At 40.3% G+C, this 13,405-nt stretch overlaps 1 protein-coding gene across 6 annotated transcripts in view; it reads left to right on the top strand.

Moving 5' to 3' along the window:
• The first annotated feature begins 437 nt into the window (after nt 1–437).
• Nucleotides 438–13,405, top strand: part of LOC149150362 (P-loop containing nucleoside triphosphate hydrolases superfamily protein) — a 310,706-nt gene continuing 297,738 nt past the window's right edge. For 3 of the 6 annotated variants that reach the window (XR_016262805.1, XM_089440467.1, XM_089440466.1), the window contains exon 1: nt 442–813. Coding sequence is in view for 5 of the 6 variants with exons in the window: in XM_089440467.1 (XP_089296593.1) it covers nt 527–813 (287 nt within the window). In the remaining variant the exon portion in view is untranslated. Of the gene's footprint in view, nt 814–13,405 lie in introns of all 6 variants that reach the window. The other 3 variants (XM_089440465.1, XM_089440464.1, XM_089440463.1) reach the window with 3 other exon arrangements.

The raw sequence follows: 13,405 nt of genomic DNA, 5'->3' as shown, positions 1-13,405 counted from the left end.
TTTGCTTTTCTTTACTTTACAAAACTTTTTACATTAATCACTTGCTTTTTAGTTTAGTTTGAAAAACTTTTGACATCAATTTACTTTGCTTTTCTTTACTTTAGAACTTTTGACATTAATCTACTTTGCTTTTTTAGTTTAGTTTGAATAATTTTTACATTAACCTACTTTGCTTTTCTTCTCTTACCTCTTAATTTGAAATTGCTTTTCTTCTATTACCTCTTAATTTGAAAAACATAACTTCCGTTCAAATTTGATAATGGTATCGGATTATTATACGGCTTGGGTGATTACTTTCAAAAACTTTTCTCTGAAATTAACGTTTCCACAAAAGATAGTACTCCAATAAAATTATACATTAATCCCTGCCACAATGTAGCTTAAGAACTAATTAAACCAAATATGAGCCAATTCGTCGATAGGAAGAGCAATTTATCAAACCAACCAGATCAACTCAAACATTCACTGGAAGCGGGACTAGATATATATAAGAACACAATATATCTCACCTTTCACAGGGAAGCCTATGGCGAATTTTGTAATGTCAGGTGCTGTGCAAGCACCGCCATGGCGGCCTTCAGTGTGTTCTCACATCCACGATTACAAACCTCCATATTTCGGGGCCAACACCCTTAAACCCTCAAAAACTATGTCAATGTCGCGCATAAGAAGAATGTCAATGTTTATAATATGTAATTCTCGCATCGGCATTGAAAAGGTTCCGAACGATGAATGTGATGTGCAGTCACGGACACAGGGGAAAACGCTGAGAGAGCTCTGCGCTAACGCTGTTCCTGAACACATTCTGAAAAGGTACATTTCATTTCTGCTTCCATTTACAGTCGCAATAAATGTTGCAGCATATTTCACTAAAAACTACTACACACTTTAGCTGAAGGTAGCATTTCAAGCCTCAACCGCTGCAATTGGTCCATTGTTATCTCCCAATTATATTAAAAAAATTGCTAGAAACACAGGGGATGACATAGGATGCTAGAGTGTCAGGTATTGTATTGTTACGGATTGCTTGGATTGGATTATTTTCATTGAAGACCTCATACCCACAAAAATTCTTTTTAAGAGTGAGTGAAGAAAGGTTTGTATGTCAATTGACTCCAGAGGGAGGAAATTTTAAATTGTATAGAAAATTTGACGGTGCCGACTAGTACATTAAAGAACATCTTTTGCAAATGATGCTAGACATGTATTTCAGCCTCGTTATGGTAGGATATAAGGGTTTCACATATAGACGAAAGTTCTAGCAGTCTTGGACGTGAAGTTCAATATGCTACTGGTAACAGAGAAGGCTGGATAAACTGGAGGTTTACTGGTGACCTGGATTGGCTTGACGTGTGTAGGCTTTACATATAGACAAAATAATAAACAGTTAGCTGTCTTTGAAGTAAATTTCATTATACTTGCAATAACAGAAAGGTTTGAGTAAACTGGATGATTACTGGTGACATGGACTGGCTTGATGTGGATGCCCTCGATTGTAGGCCTAATGCTTACACTGGCTTTTCCTCCACAAGCCCTTGCTGCTCTTCCACAGGCACTTGCTGCCCTTCAATGTAGACCAGATCCCTATGTTCTACCATGTTTTTGACCACAGTCTGTAAATCTCTTGTAGCCCTTCTGTCCAACTCTGAAAGCGCACTATGAATCTTAAACACTCCATTCCCGGACATTGCCTGATTTCTGCTTAGTCTTTTTTGGTTGAAGAAATACGTCTTCTCTTATACAGAAAATATGTACAAAATGCAGAAATAAAATATGTAAAATACGTACAAAAACTAAGAAAGCAATCGGGGCATATTTCTCAGTGCTACTAACACGCTGACAAGATTAGAATAACCAAAAACATTCGTTGGTGGGCTGCTACTTTGCGTCGCTCTAGAGTCTAAACATTTGGTTCTGCCCACCCCTATGGTATCTTGGAATTTGCTTAGAATTACTGTTTTCCCCCTTTGGAAGCTAATATGTAAGTGTATTTTTCACAGTAATGTTAATTCTGTTCTTTCTTCCCTAAGATTTGGCAGGAAAAGGTACGCTTTCAGCTCCAAGCCAATGGATTGCTGCTTATCTTTTCCAGCTTCCTTTGAATATCCTTGTCTGAGAAGATCTAAACTGTGCGTCAACTATTCCTGGTTTCCATGTATGTCACATGCCGCATCCCTAGCTTCCTGTTCCATTCTCTCCATTTTGCTTGCCATCCCTGCCATAGCTAGGCGAGTTTCTTGATTTTAAGGAGGACAATGGTGTGAAAATTGAAAGTCCTTCCCTGTCTGTTTGAGTTGAGTTTGGCAAAATTGTTAAATTCTAGGGTTTGACCAATCTTGCTTCCGGGACAAACTTATAAAACCAGGTCACATTGAGAAGTTTGGGAGCTAAATTCTTGGGCTGGCTGTGCTGCAGATGCTTGGATTATCTCTGATCTGTGGACCTTGGTTGATTTCTAGGGCAACTGTCCTTCCAGCTTTGTCGTGGCTCACTTGAGGCCCCAGCAACAAGATTTGTTCACACCCCCCTGCCTTCGTGTGTAGCGATTCTAGTGAATCCCCATGTCAGATGTGTGGATCCACTGGACATGCCCTTCCTGAGTGCCTAAGACGTGTCCCACACTCAGAATCCACATGCCCGATGCGCAAGTTGAGAAACGGCATGGATTAGGGTAAAAAACACACAATATAGAGGTCTTTTGGGTTCCTTTCATACATAATCATTTTGGAAAATCCTGAGGCTGTATGCAGAGAAGGAGAAGCTTGAAACTTCGAGGATTTGTTGCACTAAATTCTGCAATCATTTTTGTCAGTTTGTCATTTATTGAACAGCAACATTCTTCCAGAGGAATTATGGCTCAATCATCTTATCTATCTAATATATTTTGATGACATTGAATGAGAAAACTACAGTTTTAACTCCTGAGTTTATGGTTCTATATGTATGATCTATGGTGTATTCTTTTGTGTTTGAAGTAGTTACATTTTCTAAATGTTAAAATTTATTTTTTATGTCGATATTAATTTATGTAATTTTTATATATATATATATATATATATATATATATATACATACTCTGAAGAATAACTTCACAACCCTTGATTACAAAAGCCCACAATCACCAGATACCTCCCCCAGAGAAGCCTGTCACAAAGACATCTACAAAGAACATCATAAATAGTCCCAATTATTACATATAAAGCAGCCAAAACTGCTTCTCCAACTCTCAGCAAAATACAAAAAGTTGTGTGAAATAGAAAAAAGGAAAAAAAGGATTATTAAAATACACACACATACATTTACACACAGATGTATATATATCATGTTCTATTTAGGGTGTTTCATGTTAGGTATATATATATATAGTCCTATTATGGGTGTTTCATGTTAGGTTAATCTTGACTCAGTCAAATAGTGATTAGGTTAAATTTGATTTGGTCAAAATGGGTTCACCATAGGTAATTTACAGGCCCATGCTAGTGGGCCGCCCATGGCATTCACTTGTAATGGAGCCTATTTAAAGGCTTAAAGTACTTTATTGTAAAGTGCTTGGGTTAAGACTTAAGTCAAGATGGCTTGGCCAAAGTGGCCAAGGTAATAAAGATAACTTTGAAGGCTGGTTGTCTTGGTGAAGGGTTTCGAGGGTAGATCTCTTGTAAATGTGTTTGATTTATGCTTATGCTGTACTCTGTTCATAGTATATATCAGAGCCTGGTAGCCTTGGACTCCATCATAGTGATGTCTTAAGGGTTTTCTGAATGGTGACTAGTGTTTCTCTCTCATGATTTCTATATTGTAGCAAAGGAAGGTGATCTATGTGGTGTATAGGAGGAAGATTGTGGTATGTGCTAGATTTGGGTAATCGTGCGAGAATGGATTTGATAGACCATTATTGGCTTTGTGCAAGGAGAAGGAATATGTTGATCATGGATGTGATCTGTGCATGTGATATTATTTTGCTATAGCTGTGTGAGTGATCAATTTGCTAGTGAATACTTCGATATGCTACTGAAGTATAGATCTATCAGGATTAAATAGTTTGAGACTGGAACTGTATCTCTTTGTGCATGGTGAACTAGGGTGTACAAAATGTGTGCCTCTCTCATTGAGAAGTGGGTATATTCTTCTCAATACTTCCCCAGGAGTGCATGAATGGCAAAAGGTGTTGTATTGAGGAAGGTGATTTTGAGAATAAGTAGTGGGAGCCTTTTGTTTGTGGTCAAACGCCCAGAGTGATGGAGAATGTTATTGGAATATAAATATGGATCTCCAGTGATGGCAGACATCATGTTTCAATCTATATGATGTGGTTTGACTGGAATCATGGATGCAAGTTCGTATGTAGCACGAATTGCATCAGAAACATTTGACTGATGCTTTAAATCTACTTATTGCAGATGTTTTTCATTTGAGATCTTTGTTTTAAGGGTATGTTGTATGTGGCACCAATTGAGTTCTCGTTTTGGATAGATCCTTGTAGCCTGGTCAAGGAGAATTTTTGTTTTGTACAGATGCAATCCCAGGAATTAAAGTCTCTACTACCAATGAATAGTCACTAGTTTATGTGAAAAGGGCAGTGGGATTTTCTGCTTATGTGTCTAACCTCTGTCCCGATTGGTTCGCTAGTGCAGGTGAAAAAATTAGGGGGGAACACTATGGTGACAATAATAGGAACTCATCCTGATGTCTTCATTCTAGTTGTTCATACAAGGGCAGGCATATTGATGTTTGCTTGGATGGGGGATGCACTACAGGTAATGGTAGTGGAAAGTGACCTTGGTTTTGACCCTTGTGGGCTATATGGACACTGGTTGTAACTACAAGATATTGAGTATTTGAGATGCCTTGAGTTGATACAGAAAGAGGGCCCAATGACAACAGTCACTTGTATATGATGACAATGTGGAAATTTATTGGAGTTCAAAATTCAATGCAAAACAGAAATTTGAACCTCGAAGGTTTCTCGGATCTTAGCCCTGTGAATTTTCAGCCTTAGGGCTGCTGTAAAACAAGGTACACAACAGCAGTGGAAAGAGAACAATGTTTAAATTCCAAACATCCCAAACTTCCCAACAATTCAAGGAGAAAATATACCAACCCAAAGGGATAAGTTTCAACCTTTTTGGAGCAATTTATCAGCCAATAAGCAGATCTGAAAATACTCTTTTACAACAGCAATAGCAGAAGTACAACAGCAATATGACAACAACAAAATCAGCCCCCTTTATTCTTTACTTAGATGTCAAATCATGTAACAGTTATCCTTTTACTTATGTCAATTCATCAAGACATATATGGCTGGAAATAACAATGCATCAAGAACATATATAGCTGAAATATCAAATCTGGACATTGCAATGGTTTTGGATAGCTGGATACTTAATTAATGTGCTCAAGACGAAGTACATGTACATACCAAAGCCTTTTCTCAAGGCTAGTACAAATCCTCCCAGCTCACCAAACCCTACCTAGGGAAAATCAACAAAACCCTAACAACCAAGAAGATCCAATGTGCAAGTCACTCCAACACATCCTCCAAGGAATGGTGTTCTCTCTTCTACTTCTTGACAATCGCAGCGGAGGGTTTTATGACGAAACTGTAATCTCCAATCTCCAAGGGATAAACCCTAACCCTAGACTTCCAAGATGCTCCAAGATACTCCAAAAAGACTAAGAAACCCTAGAGAGAGAGAGAGCACATGTGAAGACTTTATAGAGGAAGAGAGCCCAGTGTACGCTCTTCTCTAGGTTACATTTCACCATAAGAGTGAATACAAGTGAGTGAGTGAACATATATAAATGGAAAGGCTCACCTTCATTTATTTATATTAGAGTTATGGAAGGCCAACAATACAATGTGGGCCGTAGCCCTTTCAAGCAAACCTACAATGTGCAGCTGTAGGGCAACACAATTGAGACTCTATGCTCTAAAATACGTGTCATGTTCCAAGATAATGTTGTGCACAATAATGGCTCCAAGGTGATGTAGCTATGCAAGGCAAGTACACATCCCTCCGTTGTAAGCCTCTATGAACTCCATCCTCCTAAGCAATATACTCTACTGGGTCCACTGCCTTTGCATGAATGTTGTCGAAGCCCTAGTCATCCTCTGGCCATCTCCAATTCTTTGTATAGGACTCTAAGCTACCACATGCCGACTAGGTCTGATGCGCTCGTCCAAGCTGCACAATGCTCCTCAATCCCATGTAGGGTGCTCTCCAAGCAAGTGGATCCTTCATAGGGCAACAATGAATGTTGAAGAGCATCCACTAAACTGTCATGAGAACTCCAATGCCTAAGGGAAGAACACTAAGCCAACAATCATGTGCCAATCCATCTTGGACCATCTAGGGGTTGAACATACACCATCTACCCCAAGGCTCATGAAGCATCCCAAGCATGGTGTAAACACTTTTGGAGTAACCCCAAAAGTTAACACTCTTTCTTTATGAGGAAAGTGTTTACAATAACACATGTTGACTCACTCTACAACTCTAACAAGTCTACTTCCTGCGAGTTTGTACACCCCTGCTATCATTGCATCTTGATTCTCCAGTGAATGATGATCACCTTTGAATATGAAGGAATATATCTCTAGAATAAAGCAACACACAAACTCCATCATCCTCCAAGTCAGTACCACAGGCCCAAATCAATGAAGACCACATCATGAAGTATCCAGGACAACTTGTAGAGAAGATCATGTCTAAGTACAAGAACAAGACAAGAAGACAAGTCTATCACCTCTATAAAAGTGACAAGGATAAAGATCCATACAAATCAATTCCTTGACCCTAGAATATAAAGCTTGTGGTATAAGCAATGATCCATGCAAGATCATCATTATCCTATGAACATGGGTCCCTCTCATGTACGTCAAATTCTTTAGCAACTAGACCAAGTTGAACTAGGTCAAGTCCCTCATCCCGAGAGAATCCTAAAGTAAGAGTAACATTGTAATATTCTCAACTAGGAAATATTCCAAAATGTCATTGAGTTTTATGAGTTTAGTATGTTTTTTTTTGTGTGATATTTCATCAAACACTTAAATGGCATATTGCTGTAGGTGTGCACTTTTGGGCACAATAGACGATTTGATGATGGGTATCAGCTCCCCAATGAAAATATATATTCAGAATTTATTTCTCTGTATACAACAACTCAATACGTCCCAATGACCAGAGGTTCAATCTCATTTCAAGCCTGGAGTGTCTCCTTACAGCGCTGCCTTCAACCAGATAGATAAATTACCTTTGTGTGCACCTTAATGGCTTGATTTTCAGCAAGGGTAGATGCAGTCTTGTGCTCAGAATGCACCCAGCCAGAGATATGACTCTCGACCAGCAAATGAACTACTTCACCCAAGAGAAACTCGACCCAAATGATGCCAGAACTTGTTCCCTTCAACAATATGAGATTTGGTCACTAAATTGACCCATGTGAATGATATGGAAGCTGGGACTCTTTATGGGCTCCTTCAACCTGTCAAGATGAGATAGAAAATACCAACTAAGAACATAAAATCAATTGACAACACTTTTCTACCTCAATATCTCGAGCAAATCTTCTTCTCCTTTGCATCCCAACGGTGAAATATGGGTGATTTCACTCACAAATCCCAAACTAGGGTGTCTCGTCGCAACACCGAAGTTTGCTATTGCAGCCAGGGTTCCAAAACCTCAGCTTTTCCTTCAAACTCTCTCCAAGAGCACGAATGAGGAGATTCTCCCCATTTTCCTTATTTAATGAGTTTAGGGTCATCTTTTCACCTTCACCTTCCCTTTTTTCTTTTCTTTTTGTTTTTTATAACTCACTTACCTTTTCCCTCCAATTAAATATTTAAAAGCACTTTTCCCTTCTTTATTTAATAAAGTGACTTTTATAAACTAATTAAAGTCATTTTTAATGTCGAAAAATGTTTAATTCGCTTTTGTTGTCACACTGGCCACCCAAAGGCCCTTTTTATCATTCTGCCCTATAGATATTTTCACCTCGATTCCAACGAGTTATTACACTAAGGTGTTTCTCCAAGTAATCATCTTGAAACAACACCTTAAGCATAAATAATTAAAATATGCCTGTTATTAACACCATTTTACGAAAATTGTCGGAACGCAACGAAACCAAGAGCAAACCGTGCAAAATCAATCTTGATGATGAAATATGGTAAGCGATCCTAGTCGGACCCATAAAAATCCCCTAAAACCATATGGGCCCACCAATGGAGTAATCTTGCTCCTATGACTAGGTTGGCACAAGCTCTAGAAAATCCTCCTAACCACCTCGCATAGCAATCCAAAATTTGGGGACATTACAGTCTCCCCTCCCCAAAATTGCTTGCCGTCAGGCAATGCCATTGTATGTTGTCGCTCCACAAGTTGATCCAAGTGAATACCAGGATCCCAAACCATCCTACTCATCATGAAGCATCTCTCGCTCCACTCACTCACCAACAAGGAATAAACACTAGAGGCCCTCTGCATACTGCCAATAAGTAGAGTGTCTTGATAATGTGAAAGTTCGACCAACTCCTCAAGAAGCTGCTCTACCAGAAAACCAATCTCGTGCACCTCACGAGTGAACTCTTGAAAGTACCTTCCAAAACCTGCTAAAAAGGATCCTCGCCCACAGGAACTAACCACTACCACCTCTGATACCCCTAATGAATCATTGAGAAGTGAAATGCCCTCCGCCAAATTGAAGTCCAATGGAAGATCTGAGTGATCTTCCCCTGTAAAGACCAACTCACCCATAATGGTGGTTGAGCTGTCAAGTGTTGTAATGCTAGGGTCCCATGCTAATCCCAAAAGGAAACTACCAAGTTGCCGTTGCGCCACTCTGATCATAACTAACTGCTGCGACGAAGCCCTGCTAACTGTTGGCGCCCATCCGCGCCCCATCACTAATCCCTATATGCAACCAATAAATGGACACCATGTATCATGAATCAATCTGGTGCATGCTAAACTGCCCTGCTCCTGCTTAATCACACATTGGACTATGCTATCCTGTCTCTTGGTGATGTACCCAATTACTGCCTAGAGCCCACATGCCTTCTTGTAAAAGAGGCCTACCATCCACTGTGCCCCATGCTCGTACAATGCCTCGAAATGTCCTACCGAAGGTGTGTCATGCAACTCTCTCCTGATCATCTCCCTAAGTGTGTACTCAGGGGCGAGACATATGCTGCCTCTGCAGTGGGTCACGCCATCCCTAATCATGTATTTGTCAACTCACGCTCCTACCATATGCCTCAGCTGGGAAGTCATTATCCTGTCCATGATGCACTGTGTCTCACCCAACTATCTCAGGTGACCCCCGTGTGTCCTGCTATATGTGATGAGAGCATCAAAGAACAACAACAGAAGCCTTTGCAACAGTATGTCAGACTGGAAAGTGACCGATGCATGGGTCAATCCCAAAGGTGTGATCAAGAACCCATATGGATACCCATGGGTAGTCCTGCGAGTGTCCTACTATCTGACTCTAATCAGGTGATGCTCTAATTGAAGATCAAACTTCGAGGAATGCAATGCTCCCTGACATTCATCCATCCACTCATTAATCCTGGTTAAGCTAGGCCCATTGGTATGCCCGATGTCCCAATCAATCTGTCTCCCCAAAAGCAATGCTCTGAGATTCTATTGCGCAACACCATACACCACTACATAAAACCATGCATCATCGTACTCCTTTGCATACACCTGCACACCATGGCATATCGCTGTACCGTCTGGTATCTCGCCCACGCCAATGTATCTGACATCCTGCTAGTGGACCCACCAGGTTGTGAGCCATATCTCCTTTGTCCTTGTAGACCTAAGTGGCATGACTCCTCACATGCTAATAGGGATGTCATTGTTGTGCCGATCCTCGGTGGCTCTTGTGCCCAATACATCAATGGAAGAACATCATCCCCATATACTGCTCTATCTGGTGGCATACAAATGCCATCCCATCTGAATAACTCCTGTCGGGGCATGCTGACCACCCTGCAACCCCATGCATGAACAATGTGCCAAGACATCTCCCGAAGTCTGCACACTCCTGCATCAAACCAACTCGCCACTAGTGCTGACCATAACTCTGATGGAAGTGTGAAGGAACGTGAATGTTTGGTCACTGGGTCAATCACCCTGTCAATGCCATAGTCATCCTTCACATCCTGTAAATGATTGAAAACCCCACTTGGATCCCAATGCCAACCAGGGTCTCCCATATCCACTCCACTCGTGTCAACTGAACCTGGATCCCAGATGGATGTATCCTCATCTGAAATATATCTATATCTACATCCCGTGGGTGTATAATCAGAAACCTCTGGAACATGCCTCTTTGCAAGTGTCAGTTCATCTGGGTGCTCCTCGTGCTCCATTATCACAGGAGGCTCCTCTATCAAATCATGAGTGTCCCTAACATCCTCTTGTGTGATGGTTTCCATAGAAGAATGTACACAATTCAACTCCATACAAAGTTGTTCAACCTGCAACTCTAATTCTTGAAGGGTCATCTGAGTGATCTTCAAGGACTTCTGGGAAATCTCAAGCTTATAAGTAAGCCTGTTGACTTCCTCCTCTTTCCCTACTAGTGCATCATGATATATCTCAGTAAGCATGAGTAGGTGATCTCTATTGGAAAGGAGGTATAGGTAATTAGATTTCATCTCTACCAATGGCTTCCTGAGAGTCCGAAAATCTACAAGTGAAGGCTCTCCTCCTAAACTATCATGTGCCATTGCACTTCTCTAATAATTATCTGTCACCAATACCAGTGCATCATCATATTGCCTCGTGGTTGCCCTAATCTTGTCTGTGTCCATCTTCAATTGGTTTTCCAAGTTATAGGCATAAGTAGACTTGTGAGCAACATTTACCTCATCAATTGATGGGACTGAGTTTGCATCGTCGACCACTTGTGTGTTATCTTCTTTGCACACCTCTTGGCAATCATCAACTATTGTGGCCTCATGATTTTCTTTGTACTCGTCGTCTAACTCAATGAACTCGCTAAGTGATGACAAGCATTTTGTAGCAATTTCTGATTCCCTTTCATCCCAAACTCTCGTTCCAACCTGTTGGGGTGAATCTGTGATAGCTTTATTTTCAACGGGTGTGACTTTTCTCAATTCGTTCTGGAAGGTTTGGTCATAGTTTTCATCTTCAATCCTTGCTTCCTGGTCCTTGACTACCTTTTCATCTTTGGATTTGCTATTCCCTTTTATATTTACTACATTTGATGACACCCATGCTTCAATGTCCTCTATCACCTTTGCAAAGGTGATACCCATGCTTCCATGTCCTCTATCACCTTTGCAAAGGTTTTGTTATAATTTTCAATTTTTTTGGCAAATAATTCTTCTTGACTTAGAAGCATTGTTCCCTTGTTATAATCTGCCCTTTGAACCCAACAACTGTATCTTGACACCTTCAAAATAAAGTCCTTGAACTTGGCTTCTCAAAGATAACCCACGAATGAGCCAAGATCAATGCTCTGATACCACTGTAATATTCTCAACTAGGAAATATTCCAAAATGTCACTGAGTTTTATGAGTTTAGTATGTTTTTTCTATGTGATATTTCATCAAACACTTAAATGACATACTACTGTAGGTGTAAATTTCTGGGCATAATAGATGATTTGATGATGGGTATCAGCTCCCCAATGGCAAATATATATTCATAATTCATTTCTCTGTATATAGCAGCTCAATACGTCCCAATGACTAGAGGTTCAATCTCATTTCAAGCCTGGAGTGTCTCCTTACAGTGTTGCCTTCAACCAGATAGATAAATTACGTCATTGTGCACCTTAATGGCTTGATTTTTCAGCAAGGGTAGATGCAGTCTTGTGCTCAGAATGCACCCAACCAGAGATATGACTCTCGACCAACAAATGAACTACTTCACCCAAGAGAAACTCAACCCAGATGAAGCCATAACTTGTTCCCTTCAACAATATGAGATTTGGTCACTAAATCGACCCATGTGAATGATATAGAAGCTGGGACTCTTTATGGTCTCCTTCAACCTGTCAAGATGAGATAGAAAATACCAACTAAGAACATAAAATCAATTGACAACACTTTTCTACCTCAATATCTCCAGCAAATCTTCTTCTCCTTTGAATCCCAACGGTGAAATCTGGGTGATTTCACTCACAAATCCCAAACTAGGGTGTCTCGTTGCAACACCGAAGTCTGTTATGGCAGCTAGGGTTCCAAACCCTCAGCTTCTCCTTCAAACTCTCTCCAAGAGCTCTTTCTCCAAACTCACAATGCACGAATGAGGAGTGTCTCCTCATTTTCCTTATTTAGTGAGTTTAGGGTTGTCTTTTCATCTTCACCTTTCCCTTTTGTCTTTTTTTTTTTTTTTTTATAACTCACTTACCTTTTCCCTGCAATTAAATATTTAAAAGCACTTTTCCTATCTTTATTTAATAAAGTGACTTTTATAAACTAATTAAAGTCATTTTTAATGCCGTAAAATGCTTAATTCGCCTATGTTGTCACAATGGCCACCCAAAGCGCCTTTTTATAATATTCCCTGTAGATCTTTTCACCCTAATTCCAATGAGCTATTACACTAAGGTGTTTCTCCAAGTAATCAGCCTGAAACAACACCTTAAGCATAAATATTTAAAATATGTTTGTTATTAACACCATTTTACAGAAATCGTCGGAACGCAACGAAACCAAGAGCAAACCGTGCGGGATTGATCTCGATGATGAATTATGGTAGGCGATCCCAATCGGACCCATAAAACTTGTCTAAAACCCTCTGGGCCCACCAATGGAGTAATCTTGTTCCTATGACTAGGGTGACATAAGCTCTGGAAAACCCTCCTAACCACCTTGCCTAGTAATCCAAAATTTGGGGACATTACAAATATCGTGGTCAACTCTATCTATCTGAGAGAACAATGATCCTCAACAAGAGTATCATCATGGAATACTCCCTCTATTTGAGAGAATCCATGATCCCTGGTTTTGTGCTTTATAATGCTCCCATTAGCTGTGACTCTAGGATTTGTCTTAGCATCATCCTCTATCAAGGGTATCACACCTCTCCTCCAGTGTACAATTGGAAGTCTCAAGGATGGAAGAAACCAATGCAACCTGACTAACATATCTCATAGGAGGAACACTTGCTCTCACTGATGATCTGGGTTCTCCTACATGCTCTGAAGCCTCTAAATCTGGAACCACAACCTCAACGTTCTCCTCAACCACTAAAGGAAAATCTTGCTAATTGAAAGATCTTGCATCCTCATTTACACAAGATGCTATTGGAGCATCTGCAGTTGGTGCTAAACTTGGCTCTATGACTTCATGCCATGCATGTGGTTCCTCAAAGAGAGAAGGCTCTTCCATCCTCCCATTAGAATGTACACATGCCATTGGATTAG

Source organism: Pinus tabuliformis, chromosome 9 (assembly GCF_031772625.1).
Source record: "Pinus tabuliformis cultivar Carrire ecotype Pingquan chromosome 9, CPIR1, whole genome shotgun sequence".
Taxonomy (NCBI): domain Eukaryota; kingdom Viridiplantae; phylum Streptophyta; class Pinopsida; order Pinales; family Pinaceae; genus Pinus; species Pinus tabuliformis.
This window is presented reverse-complemented; position numbering and strand designations above follow the sequence as displayed.